The sequence below is a fragment of the Tachyglossus aculeatus genome, chromosome X4 (genome assembly GCF_015852505.1).
Source record: "Tachyglossus aculeatus isolate mTacAcu1 chromosome X4, mTacAcu1.pri, whole genome shotgun sequence".
Lineage (NCBI taxonomy): Eukaryota > Metazoa > Chordata > Mammalia > Monotremata > Tachyglossidae > Tachyglossus > Tachyglossus aculeatus.
In genome coordinates this window covers 39,836,336-39,851,188 of record NC_052098.1, presented here as the reverse complement: position 1 = coordinate 39,851,188, position 14,853 = coordinate 39,836,336, and the positions used below count along the sequence as shown (strand labels likewise).

Below are 14,853 nucleotides of genomic sequence, written 5' to 3'. Positions count from 1 at the left end.
GAATTTCTCATTCATCATAAGCTCACCTTAAGTATGTTATGTTTTTGCCTCCTCATATATTGACTAAGAAGTCCCCATTCCCAAGTACAGTACACTTCAGTACACTTTGCCTGATAACACAGTTTTAAATATACAGAGAGTAAGAGCATAACTATTCTGTGCTAATATGTTGGAACCGTGTATCCACCCCAGCACTCAGTACAGTGCCTGGCATATAGTAAACACTTAACAAATGCCATAATTAATTAATTAACCTTGTTCCTGGTTTACCTGAACCACCTTCCTGAGGTCAGAAAATATGACAAAGGCCTACCCCATTCTCAATTCCCTAATACTAGGCATGGCTAGATTATTCCACAACAGGACAGAGGTGCTGGGGTTTGGGGTATGTCTGCATGAACAGAATTGTTCTGTATTCGTTCAATTCAAATCTGGCATAAATAGCAGAAAACTAAAGACTTGGATAGATCATGTTACCTTGGAAAGCAGTCACTTCCACAAAATGAAAAAAAAAACCTTATGAAATGATCCAGAGTTTTCCATGCCTTTTCTTGAAGTCATTGTTCCTCTGCTAAGCAGAAGTACAAATTACCTGATCGTGATATATGATGTATCTGGCAGAATCTCTTTGTTTGGGGTTAATAAAAATCAATATCTCCTGAAACAGCTTTCCCCCTCTTTCGGGAACCCTGGTAGAAGAGGGTGGGAATTGCTGATTCTACATTTACAATGACAGTGATTCATGCAGAGGCACTGTCCAGTCAGACCTTTCACTTCTACCTAAGAGACCACGGCAGGGATGTTTCTTATACTACTTTATGAAAAGTGGAGATGATGAGGTCAGTCAGTCGATGGTATTTATTGAGCACGTACTGTGTGAAGAGCACTGTACTAAGCACTTGGGCGAGTACAATATAAGACACATTCCCTGCCCACAAAGAGCTTACAGTCTAGAGGTTACTCATTCATTCAGTCATATTATTGAGCGCCAACTGTGTGCAGAGCACTGCACTAAGCGCTTGGGAGAGTACACTACAACAATAAACAGACACATTCACTGCCCACAACGTTTAGAAAGAAGGTAATAAATACATTCAGTACTTTTTAAAAACTCTGCATTTAGAGAAATTTAAAATACCACGGAAGTTAAAGACCAAAGCAAATATCATCAGTTTTACTCCCGAAACTCCCAAGCATTTCAGCAGTCAGTCAACAGAACTTGCTGAGAACCCAATGTGTGCAGAGTAAGAGTGCAGTACTTTAGGACCCCAAATCCCCCAGCTCAAACCAAGGCAGCCTGCCTGGTTCCAGCACAGAACCGGCCATCTTAGCAGAACTCCATGGCCTCACCACCCAGGTATGGTTGAGCATCAGCAGAACTTAGTCTGGGCCCCAGCTTCCATTCCAGGGGATACTGCCGATCACCTGCAAACGTGGCAAACATGGGACCCAACAATTGTACCACAACCCCACCCGGCATGAATCTAGGAATGGGGCTTTTTTTCCTTTGGTGTTTGTTTAGCGTTTACTATGAGCCAGGCACTGAACTAAGCGCTGGGGTAGATATGCAAACCAATCCAGTTGGACACGGTCCACGTCCCAAATGGGGCTCACAGTCTTAATTCCCATTTTACAGATGGGGTAGCTGAGGCCCAGAGTAGTGAAGTGACGTGCCCAAGGTCACAGAGCAGATAAGTGGTGGAGCTGGGATTAGAACCCAGGTCCTTCTGACTTCCAGGCCCATGCTCTATTCACGAAACCGCACTGCTTCTCACAGCATTGTGATGAGAGAGTGGCAGAGACCTCTTGACCTGATTCATAGGCTAGGCAGATTTAGTACCAGTGACTTTGTCCTAGCCTGGGTCAGGCTGTAATGTACTAGGTTCTGAGGGGTTTCAAGAGGAAGAGCAAGGTTTGGTCGCTGTCTTTAAGAAGCCCATATACTTAAGGGGGAGGACAAGTCGAACGTAAGTAAAAGCAGAGTGGCCTAGTGGATACAGTATGGACCTGGGAATCAGAAGGACCTGGGTTCTAATCCTGCCTTTGCCCCTTTGCTGTGTGACCTAGAGCAAGTCATTTCACTTCTCTGGGCCCCAGTTACCTCATCTGTAAAATGGGAATTAGGACTGTGAGCCCCATGTGGGACAAGGACTCTGTCCAAGCTGATTAGCTTGTATCCATTCCAGTGCTTAGTGTGGGGTCTGGCACATAGTAAGTGTGGAGCAAATACGATTAAGAGCCATGCTAATGACTCTGTCAGATCATAAGGCCTGGGGAAGAGGAGCTGTAGTGATGGGCTAGAAGAGGTTAGAGGCCAAGGGAGTCAGGGCCTAGTGGAAAGAGCACAGGCCTGAGAGAAAGGAGACGTGGGTTCTGATACTAGCTCCGCATGCCTGCTGTGTGACCTTGTCAAGTCACTTCTCTGTGCCTCAATTTCCTCATCTGTAAAATGGGGAAGAAGGAGGTGTTCTCCCTCCCTCTTAGACTCTGAGTCCTATACAGGACAAGGAACTGTCTCTGACCTGATCATCTCATATCTATCCCAGCACTTAGTAGTGTTTGGCACATAGTAAGAGCTTAACAAATACCACAATTGCATCTGTTATTCTACTAGACCACCGTGCTGAGCCAGATATTTTCTAACCTCCTGCCATTCTTCTCTGTAGCCCCCTCAGTTTGGTTCACCCCCCAGAAGTTGATTGATTGAAAATCCAATAACAAATCAACACCTTCTTTGCATTATTACTTAGAGAATTAATAAAAATCCAGCACAAATGGCAGAAGCAGTTGCACATAAAATACACCAGGACACAAATGACAACAGATAATTGCAGGAAAAATGTTGATTTATTGTCAACTTTTCCCTTATTCCAATTGCACATCCTTAAAAAAGAGAACCGAAGGTTAAAATCCAATTGATGGCAATTACTCTTTTGTGCAATTCCCCGCCCTGCCACCCAGCTATGTCTTGTGGGTGCCATTGTATCGATAGGAATAGGCCATTTATTCTCTGCTGACAATCTCTCCCACCAGGGCAATTGTGTAAATTATGGAAATGCAGATCTGATTGCATGTTAAATGCTTTTTAAAATCTATTTTCCTACATTAAAGATTTTTGGTTATTACATTCATTAAAACCCCTTGGCAAAGGGAAAGCCAATTTAATTAGGCTAACTCCAAAGATTGGGAGAGAGCAGAGGTGGTATTCTCAGGAACTACTGTATTCTAAAGCCCATTCATATGTTCATTTGTGAGAGGTCAAGTGTATTGACCAAGGGAGGAGAGAGACTAGATACATGTCCTTCCCTTGAAGTTAATTTGCAACTGTTTCCCAGTAACCTTCATAATTAACTAACAAATTCGCAGACTGTTATGATGTGGAGGAATCTTTCTATCAAAAAATATTGATTCTTGGGGACCTATAGGATTTTTAAATGTGAGCATTACCCTGTAAAGATAAATGTGTGTATAGTGTAAGTGCTCATGAGTGCTGAGTATTCAAGGAAAGACCCGTCTTCTGAACACGCTGAGGTCACAAGCTCTTGAAAGTTAATCAGTTATGTTGGTACGATGGTCATATAATTTAACAACAGAGTGCTGTAGCTGTATTTTAGGCCTACTTTTAAAAACTATTTTTAATTGTGTTTCTGCCATTTCATGTTGTTTTATCTTTCATTGTGCACATTTTTATTATTTCATAAGCTTAAAAACTCTTCCTTGCAAAACATAGCTTCCTTGCATACCTTGATTATGCAAGCCAAGGACAGAATGATCACCGGGGCAACCAGAGTAGGTAGCCCAGAGCCCTAGAAGGTGGAATTAGGAGTAGGAGGAGGAGTAGTAGTAGTAGCAGCAGCAGCAGCATTTATTGAGTGCCCTCTTGATGATGATGATGTCATTTAGTAAGTGCTTACTATGTGCCAAGCAGTGTTCTAAACGCTGGGGAGGTTACAAGGTAATCAGGTTGTCCCAAGGGGGCTCACAGTCTTAATCCCCATTTTACAGATGAGGAAACTGAGGCACAGAGAAGTTAAGTGACTTGCCCAAAGTCACACAGCTAAGTGGTGGAGCCAGGATTTGAACACATGACCTCTGACTCCAAAGCCCGTGCTCTTTCCACTGAGCCCTGCTGACCTGTTGGTGCGGTACATGGTACTAGGTGCTTGGGAAGTACAAACTAATGAAGTGACATGTTCCCTGCATAAGGAGCTTACACACTTTCAAGGGAAACAGATATAAATGTATTTACAGCTACAGTGGTCAAAATACAAAAATTGAGGAGACATATATGTGTGAGTTGATAGGGGATGATTTAGCTCAGGGCAGTGGAAAATTAATCAGGGTTAGCTTGATAGAGGAGGTGGGATTTTAGAAGGGCTTTCCATCATGGGAAGCGGCGTGGCTCAGTGGAAAGAGCACGAGCTTTGAAGTCAGAGGTCATGGGTTCAAATCCCGGCTCCGCCAATTGTCAGCTGTGTGACTTTGGGCAAGTTACTTCACTTCTCTGGGCCTCAGTTACCTCATCTGTAAAATGGGGATGAAGACTGTGAGCCCCCCGTGGGACAACCTGATCACCTTGTAACCTCCCCAGCGCTTAGAACAGTGCTTTGCACATAAGAAGCGCTTAATAAATGCCATTATTATTATTATCTGGGGAGAGCTGTGGTCTGTCTGATTTAGGGTGGGGAAGCAGTTCCATGCTGGGGACACAGTATGAATGATGGGACTGAGGCGGGAGAGTCGAGAGCAGAGGTACAGCTAGAGGTTGCCTTGGGAAATACAAAGACAGCAAGCTGGGGAACAGCAGGTGAAGAGAACAGGTAGGTAAGGCTGGTCTAGATAGTGGGGAGCCTCGAAAGCAGTGATAAGAAATTTTTGTTTGATGCAGAAAAACACAGTGAGGCAATAGAGGGTTTGGATGGGAGAGATGTGGGCCAAACAATGCTTCAGGAAGATGATCCATGAAGCAGCGTGAAGTGTACATTGGAGAGGGGAAAGACTGGAGACTGGTAATCCAATGAGAAGGCTAATGCAATAGTCTATTGTCAATGGTATTTATTGAGTACTTACTGCTTGTAGAGCACTATACTAACTGCTTGGGAGAGAACAACACAACAGAGTTAGTAGACATATTTCCTACCCACAGCAAGCTTACAGTCTAGAGATGAGTTAGATGAGTTCACTCTCTGGCTCTTTCCCAGATATAAGGAATTTTGACTGGGCATTGCAGTCCCTCATCCAGGAGCAAAAGTCCTGGTGTGGGAGAGTTTGACTATTCTCAGCCTGGAGGATAAGGCACAATAATATACATTTTGAACAGGCCAAGTAAGTACATTCCAGTTGGTTTTGATGTTATGAGTACAGCCATGTGGTTGGAAAACACTATAAAAGAAACTAGTGATAGGTCAAAGGTAATTTTTAAACAAGAGAGACTGGTGCTTCAGGAGAAAGATGTGGTTTTAATAAGCATTTCTCTTAGTGTGAAAGATGGATTCACAGAGCACATCCTTTAAATGTTTCAGTAAATCAGAATTTGTGAGTGTTACAGCGCTTTATGTTTTAAAGAGTGATCCCAGAAGATAAAGTTTGGCTTGGGTAAATGAAAATGATATCACTGGGAAAAAATTCTACAGCTACCGATAGGTAGATGAGTGAGTGATAAGTTTGCAGAATAACTTGGCTTAGTGGACAGAGCAGGGACCTGGGAGTCAGAAGGACCTGGGCTCTAATCCTGGCTCTGCCACTTGTCTGCTGTGTGACCTTGGGCAAGTTACTTCACTTCTCCGTGCCTCAGTTACCTCATCTGTAAAATGGAAATTAAGACTGTGTAGGACAGGGGCTGTGTCCAACCCAATTATCTTGTATCTACCCCAGCACTTAGTACAGTGCCTGGTATATAAGTGCTTAACAAATACCACAATTATTACTATTATTATTAAACTTGTTCTCAAGATTCTAGTAGGTTTTAGAACACCATCCCTGAAAGTCAGGCAACAAAGTTTTGTACCCCATTACTCAAGTAGAAAGACAGTAGTGGTGGTAGTCATGGTAATAGTAGTAGTAGCAGCAGCAGCAGTAGCATTTATTGAGCATTCACTTGGTGCAGTTCACTGTGCTAGGTGCTTAGGAAGTACAGAATAATAAAGTGATATGGTCCCTGACTACAAGAAGCTCACACTCTAAGTGGTATGACAAGTATAAAAATATTTACGAGAGTGGTCAAAGTAAATTGAGCAGACATATGTACATGAGTGCTAAGAAAGGTGTAAATCAATTCAAGTGCTAGAATTATATCTCATATCACTGCATCCGAATTTAAGAACTTTGAGGTAAATTTTGCAAATTTGCCCATAAAATTGAATATATTAGGGCTCCATGAATCAGTACAAGCTGGATATTTTTCAGACCAGGGCCCATCTCAGAAAGTGGACTGCCTTCAACTCTTTAAAACATTAATTAGACATTAACTCTTTAAAACATTAATCATTGTCAGTAATGAATTAGGTGATCTTAAATGAAGGATATTCCCCCCTCTAGAATGTAAGGTCCTTGTGGCCAGGGAACATGTTGTTCCCTGTTGTATTGTACTCTGTACTCAACTCTGTTGTATCATGCTCTCCCAACCAATTAGTACAGTGTTCCACACACATAAATACCACTGATTGATCCATTGGAGTTGAGAGCGAAACAGGGGTGGGGCGGAGAAGGCAGAAAAGAGAGGCAGAGGAGGACAGAGTCAGAGAAAGAAAAAGACAAAAGAGAAGAGGTGGAGAGAATCAATCAATCAATCGTATTTATTGAGTGCTTACTGTGTGCAGAGCACTGTACTAAGCGCTTGGGAAGTACAAGTTGGCAACATATAGAGATGGTCCCTACCCAACAGTGGGCTCACAGTCTAGAAGGGGGAGACAGAGAACAAAACATATTAACAAAATAAAATAAATAGAATAGACATGTACAAGTAAAATAAATAAATAGAGTAATAAATACGTACAAACATATATGCGTATATACAGGTGCTGTGGGGAAGGGAAGGAGGTAAGGCGGGGGGGAATGGAGAGGGGGAGGAGGGGGAGAGGAAGGAGGGGGCTCAGTCTGGGAAGGCCTCCTGGAGGAGGTGAGCTCTCAGTAGGGCCTTGAAGGGAGGAAGAGAGCTAGCTTGGCGGATGTGGGGAGGGAGGGCATTCCAGGCCAGGGGGATGACGTGGGCCGGGGGTAGATGGCGGGACAGGCGAGAACGGCAGAGGAGCGGAAGGTGCGGGCTGGGCTGTAGAAGGAGAGAAGGGAGGTGAGGTAGGAGGGGGCGAGGTGATGGAGAGCCTTGCAGCCGAGGGTGAGGAGTTTCTGCTTGATGCATAGGTTGATTGGTAGCCACTTGAGATTTTTGAGGAGGGGAGTAACATGCCCACAGCGTTTCTGGACAAAGACAATCCGGGCAGCGGTGTGAAGTATGGATTGAAGTGGGGAGGGACAAGAGGATGGGAGATCGGAGAGGAGGTTGATACAATAGTCCAGACGAGATAGGATGAGAGCTTGAATGAGCAGGGTAGCGGTTTGGATGGAGAGGAAAGGGCGGATCTGGGCAATGTTGCAGAGCTGAGACCGGCAGGTTTTGGTGACGGCTTGGATGTGAGGGGTGAAAGAGAGCGGAGTTGAGGATGACACCAAGGTTGCGGGCTTGTGAGATGGGAAGGATGGTAAGAAAAAGAAAGAGAGAAGTTAGGACAGAGAAAGAAGAGTACAGAGTGAAGAGTGGGAGAGAGGGGCAGAAGGAAATAGAGACATAATGGACTAAAAATGGCTTACTAATAGTTTGTGACTTTAATTTTGCATTTTAAAAAATAAAATATACTGAAAAAAGAAGCAGCTGTTATGTAAATTAGTTCAAATAATCTGGAAGAAATTCATTACTATTTCCCTAAAGTAGTTAGAAAGAAGGCCTCTTGTTTCTGGGCCTCTCTCTAAACCTTTTGATTGTGGTAGTGGTGAAAACAGAAGTCAGAGAAAGAGTTGACTTTTCCTGGTGAACTCAATTTAAAAGTGCAACTTATTCCCACCCTGTATGCAATTTTCAGTTCTGTAATTTGTATTGGAGAAAAACTGTACTTATATCATTGTTTCACCTAGTAAATATTAATTTAATTCAGGCAAAGTCTAAATCTCTCTACCTTTTAGGCTAAGCCCCGTGGGATAGTGACTGTGTTTGATCTGATTACATTGTATCAACCCCAGCACTTAACATAGTGCTTTGGTACCTAGTAAGTACGTAATAAAGACCATAGTAATTATTATCAAAGCACTCAGCTGTTCTTTCGGCTCGCAAAATGGTTTTAGATTGTAATGCTTTGGGCTTAGAGTAGGAATATAACATAAACAATGGCATAAGCCATGGTCCATCCTATCCAATATTCTGTCTCTGACAGTGGCCCCAAAGGATACTTGGAGAAACAGGTATTGACATCTATCCTCATGGTTAGGGATGGACCATCCAACTCTCCTAATTTACCCCTGTAAATTGTGTATTGCTGCATTTGGTCCAGTGTAATTTCTAATTGCATATTTACTCTATTAGGTCATTTTTCATTAACTTAGTTTCTGTCTCTTTCTATACACACCCCTGCCCCCAACACACCACATATGTATGAGTATATATAAAAATTACAACGATCAAATTCATTCATTCAGTCAATTGTATATATTGAGCACTTACTGTGGGCAGAGCCCTCTACTAATATACTTCCTTTGCCTATATATGTGCATCCCCAGTCAGCAGGCTACATCCCCTGTCACCATATTTCCTCTCACCCTTATTGGGTTCCAGGGTGAGGCTGCTCTCATCCACGTACTCTTATTTGTTTTATTTGTTTGTGGTATTTGTTCAGCACTCACTATGTGCCAGGCACTGTTCTAAGCACTGGGGTAGATACAAGGTAATCAGGTTGGATTCAGTCCTTGTCTGACATAGGGCTCACAGTCTTAATCCCCATTTTACAGATGAGGTAACTGAGGCACAGAGAAGTGAAGCGACCTGCCCGAGGTCACAAAGTAGACAAATGGCAGAGCCTGGATTAGAACCCAAATCCTTCTGACTCCCAGGCCTGGGCTGTATCCAGTAGGCCACGCTACTTCTCGTCTTCCGAAGAGAATGATCCACCCACCCAATCTCACCCTGGTCTGCCCAGGCAGCCTGGGAAAATTTCCAGGGATGAGGCGGGAGTAGTGGTGAATCCCCCGCAGGGCAGTTTCCCTCCTGCTTCCTGGTCAGGAGCCATCCCACGTGTGCAATGAAGCCAGAGCCACTACTGCCACTGCTGCTGTCACAGAAGGGGAGCATGTAGTGGTTCCCAGCTGGGAAGTGGTGCGGAGATGGGGGCTCCAAGCAGGGGTTCATGCTGCCACAACAGCTCAAGGACCACACCTCCCTCATCGTCCCCAGAGTGTCATCCTGGGAGCCTGGAAAGACCCAGGGTGAGAAGGGAAAAAGCCCTCAAGGAGCTGTGGGGCTAAGAGCAAGGGGAACCCAAAGCCTAACAAAGGTGATGGAAATGGCTGCAGGAAGGGCGAGAACATTTAGCTTCCTTCCCCTTCCCCCTTCTTTCCTTTAGTGCTTCCTCCCCTTTCTTTTCTTCCCTTCCTTCTCTTCCTTCCCATCTTTCTCCACCTACCCCTTTTTTCCTCCCACCCCCTTCCTAACTCCCCCCAACCTCCCGCCACCCCTTTCCCCCTCAACTACCATTCTCCAGACTTTAAAATTCCAGATGGCCTACTATGAAAACATGTCTCAAAGAATATCTGGAAATGTTCTTTCAACTCTCTGTAGCCTAGGTCTGCATTAGAAAAATGAGATAATAATATTAAAGCACTTAGTACAGTGCTCTGCACACAGTAAATGCTCAATAAATATTATTGAATGAATAATAATAATGGTATTTGTTAAGTGCTTACTTTGTGCCAAGCACTGTTGTAAGCACTGGGGTAGATACAAGGTAATCAGGTTGTCCCATGTGGAGCTCACAGCCTTAATCCCCATTTTACAGGTGGGGTAACTGAGGCACAGAGAAGTGAAGTGAGTTGCCTAAAGTCACACAGCTAATAGGCAGAGCCGGGATTAGAACCCACAACCTCTGACTCCCAGGCCCATGCTCTTTCCACCAAGCCATGCTGCTCCTCTAAGAATTGAGTCAACCATTTGGGTACTTGGGCCCCCCAAAATAGTTTTACCTCGATTGCCTGGGTCACTCAGGCAATCAATCCGTCAACCAGTGATACTTACTGAGCACTTACTGGGCCCGGGAGAGTTCCCTCTAGACAAAGCTCGTTGTGGGCAGGGAATGTGTTTACCAACTCTCTTATATGGTACTCTCCCAAGTGCTTAGTACAGTGCTCTGCACACAATAAATGCTCAGTAAATACAGTTGATTGATTGACTGATTGATACAGTAAAATGGAGTTGTTAGATATGATCTGTGCCCACAAAGGGCTTAGAGTAAGCAGCATGGCTTAGTGGATAGAGCATGGGCCTGGGAGTCACTGTTCTAAGCGCTGGAGTAGATACAAGCTAATCAGGTTGGACACAGTCCCTGTCCCACATGGGGCTCACAGCTTAATCCCCATTTTCCAGATGAGGTAACTGAGGCACAGAGAAGTAAAGTGACTTGCCCAAGGTCACACAGCAGACAAGTGGTGGATCTGGGATTAGAACCCACGTCCTCTGACTCCCAAGCCTGTGCTCTTGCCACTAGGCCATGCTGCTTGAGAGAGTACAATACAACAGAGTTGGTGTCTACCATGGTTGGTTCCCTGCCCACAAGGAGCTTACAGTCTAGAAGGGGTGACAGACTTTAAAATAAATTACAGATATGTATGTAAGTGCTGTGAAGTTGAGGGTGGGGTGAATAAAGCATAGAAATCTAAGTTCAAGGGTGATGCAGAAGGGAGAGGGAGTAGGGGAAATGAGAGCTCTTGGAGGAGATTTGATTTTAATAAGGCTCTGAAGGTAGGGAGAGTGGTGATCTGTCGGTATGAAGAGGGAGGGAGTTCCAGGCCAGAAGTAGGATGTGGACAAGGGGTGGTCAGTGAGATGGATGAGATTGAGGTACAGTGAGTATATTGGCATTAGAGGAGAGAAGTGAGCCTGCTGGGTTATTAGTAGGAAATTAGTGAGGTAAGATAGGTGGGGGCAAAGTGATTGAGTGCTGTAAGGAGTTTCTGTTTGATGTGGAGGTTTTTGAAGTGTTTGGAAAACATGGACTGACCTTTTTTTTAGAAAAATGATCAGGGAAGCAGAGTGAAGTATGGGCTCTGTGGTACTGTACTTTCCCGAAAGCTTAGTATGATGCTCTGCACACAGTAAGGGCTCAGTGAATACCATTGATTGATTGAACTAGAGTACCTGTTTTCACATTCACATAAGGGGACTGGTTGTAGCTTGCTGTTAGGACTGTAAATTGTACACAGTATGTCAACACAATGTAATCTGTTTCCCTTTCTCCTACCATACATCATTAAGTTTTGAGCAAAATCTAGCAGATTTTTGTAAGAAATTTTAAAGGATGGCATCAGCAGATGTTCTGCAAACCTGTGGATAATGTCTGTTTGTAGCAAACTTGATGTGAAAGGTAAAGTTAAGATTTAGTGGTCAGAAGGAAATAGCTTCTGCTTCATTGAGCAGACCGGATTCAATTATTCCAAAGACAAGAACCTCCATGGAGAAGCAGATATACACACTTTTCCTTTAGAGGCTTTTGTGCTTATAAAAAGTTACTGTGAATGATAACCTGGAATTACTCATTTAGTGGCAGTAATGACATGCCAATGAGACTGCCTCTGATATTTCTCCTCCCTGCATTGCTGTTGACTCAGTGAGGTGGACACAGAATCCATAACTTCTGTGATTCTTCAGCCCCAGTACTCCCCTTCAAAGGCTTCAATAACAAACATGCCAATTAAGATGGTTGTTTCAGTGATGAAGCTACTAGTACCTGAACATAGGCCCCAAATTTGTTCATTTCACATAGTCGGGATGCAGCTGTCAGAAGGTAGCTGCTTTGGTTGCAACCAGACTCCTGATTTGAACCTGAAACTTAACAATGAAAAAAGTCTCCATTTTATCAACCACTCTGCAACGTAATTATGTGGTTTTCATGTTTGTTTATCGCAAAACATTTTCTTCTGTTTTGAAAAGGAATGGTTACTTTTCAGAGTAATTTTTCTTGAAACTGCACTTGGGATTTGGAGATGTGTGCCTCGCAACTATTTTTAGGTTGGTTTTTCAGATGAATGTTAGTATTAAAACTCTGTGGATGGGTGGGAAACATTGTACAGGGAGCTAGTCAAGTCTGCCATACCTGGGCTTGTGTAACTTTTCTGTTTCTGATCTGGAGAATTCCATGATTTATTTATTGTAATAAAAGTGTGATTTCCTAAGCTGAAATTACTTTCTAAACCAACCTTATCTAAGTTTAAAGTGGTGTGGAACCTTAGGTTCATACTAAATTCTACCAATCATGAAAATTTCATTCCCAAGGAAGTCGTTCACGTCAGGTAAGAATAGTAGAAGATAGCAAAATACCTCACCTTTCTGGTCTGTACCGGTGATGATTTTTTTTCTTTCTGTATTGTGTTTTTGTGAACCCTTCACAATATCCCTTAGCCCTTGCTCCCAGCTCTGACCCCATGACCTTCGAATCAAGAAAATGTCATGTTAGTGGCTACTAATTAGTGCATCCAGAGAGCCTCTTCATGTGGCCTTTCAACCTTCTGGAAGCAGCAGCATAAGCTGTCATTCATATCATACATGGAAAATGAGCCTTTCCCACATTTTTGTGTGTATTACAAGCAGCAGAACATGCCCAGCTGAGACTAGAGATGAATATGCAGGTTGGGAAGAAATTAACCTAAAGTGTACTGTTTAGGTTATTATCCTGAACAAGACATACTTCTGTCATTGGAAAAACACTGAAAGTGTGTGAGATTTACTAGTTGTTACTCAAAAGTACCGTGCAGGATGAGTCCGTTTAGGCTACACCCTTTCTGGTTTATCAAATTAAAAATTGGAAAGAATTTTGAGAGGCTGGTCCTATGATACAGTAGAATTTTAATATGCATAAGCTTTAATTGCTTCGAGATGTGCTTGTTGAAAATGAATAACAGAACATTTAATCTCATTTTTTTCAGGTCTTCAAAATAGAAGTGCTCATGAGTGGAAGAAAACATTTTGTGGAAAAAAGATATAGCGAGTTTCATGCTCTGCATAAAAAGGTAATTACTCCTTTCATTTAACTGTGGTAACTTTAAGACTCTGCTCCATTTCTTTTTGGGGAATTGGTATAGCATTGTAACATCCATAGTCCTAAAACCAGCAATTTATTCAATATTTTGTCACCTTGCCTCTGGAGAGGGTTTTCTCTGTAATATCATCAGGCTTTCCTTTTTGATTTGTGTTTTTAAAAATGTTTTTAAACATCAGCTGGAATATTTTGACCATGACACAAGTTGGTTGCTCTGTAAACAAAAAGATACTAAATAATGAGAAGTTTCTTTGGACACCCATTTCTCTTTCACTGCTCAGAGCTTTTTAAACATAAGTAAATGAAATCAGCCTAAAAATAAAACTGGGGGAAAGAGACTATGTCTGTCTTTTGAAATGTTGCTCTCTTGCTGTTTGTAGAGATGCCACTTGTCTACTGTGTGACCTTGGGCAACTCACTTAACTTCTCTGTGCCTCAGTTACCTCATCTGTAAAATGGGGACTAAGACTGTGAACCACATGTGGGACAGGGACTGTGTCCAACCTGATTAGCTTGTATCTACCCCAGCGCCTAGAACAGTGCTTGACACATAGTAAGCGCTTAATACCATCATCATCATCATTATTATTATTATGCCATTAGGAAATCCAGATTTCCAGTTTTAGGAGCCAGTCCTATAATAGGCTTTTGATGAAAATTTTAAAAAAAATCTGCAGGAGAGGCTCCATGGTATATGGGAGAAGAAAGGGAAGCAATGAAAATGGGCAGTTGCCACAGTAATTGGGTTCATCATTTGAAAATTGTTTAAGATGTGCTATAGACCAGGGCTCAAAGCTCTCAGAGCCCTAAGCTGTGGGCCTCCTGTGCAAAGGGTCAACAATTCTTCCTGGGCAATGTCATAATGAAATTAGCCAGTGGCCCATGAAGACGACGGGTATATGCCTATAACTCCCCTGAGCTTGGACATGAACCCACATGGAAAAAGAGCCAAAAAATTCCAGCATATCACAGGTTAGGGCAATCTCATGATATTCAAATCCAGAGGTACATCATATATATGCCAGACCCACCCACCCACCAAGTTACATCCGATCATAGCTTGTAAATTCCCCCCTCTTTAAGTTTGTTGTAGGAAGGGAACTTGCCTACCAACTTGGTTATATTGTACTCTTCCAAGCGCTTAGTAGAGTGCTCTGCACACAGTAAATGTTCAATAAATACCACTGGTTGATTGAAATCATCTCTCTCCCTACCTCCTCTTCCCCTATGTTGTTCTTTTTCCTGTTCTTTTCCTCTGTTGAAGCAGTTTTCCTCCCCACTCCAGATCCCAAACTCCACCCCACTGCCGCTCCTCTCTCCACAACCTCTTTTGCAGTTATTTTTTTAAACTATCAGGAGATCGCTCTCTCCAAGGTCACCAATGACCTCCTCTCCAAATCTATTGGACTCCTCTTGATCCTAATCTTCCTCGACCTTTTGGCTGTCTTTGACACTGTGGACAATGCCTTTTTTTCTGAAAATGCAATATTGTTGTTTTCTGACACAGTCCTCTTGATTCTCCTGCTACCTTTCTGGCCGATCCTTCTCAGTCTCTTTTACCATC

General features: G+C 43.0%; 1 protein-coding gene across 1 annotated transcript in view; it reads left to right on the top strand.

The window, feature by feature from the left end:
* Positions 1-14,853, top strand: part of SNX24 (sorting nexin 24) — a 153,230-nt gene that overhangs the window by 70,076 nt on the left and 68,301 nt on the right. Inside the window, exon 2 of the mRNA XM_038769439.1 lies at positions 13,177-13,260. Coding sequence (XP_038625367.1) covers positions 13,177-13,260 — 84 coding nt within the window. The remainder of the gene's footprint in view (positions 1-13,176; positions 13,261-14,853) is intronic.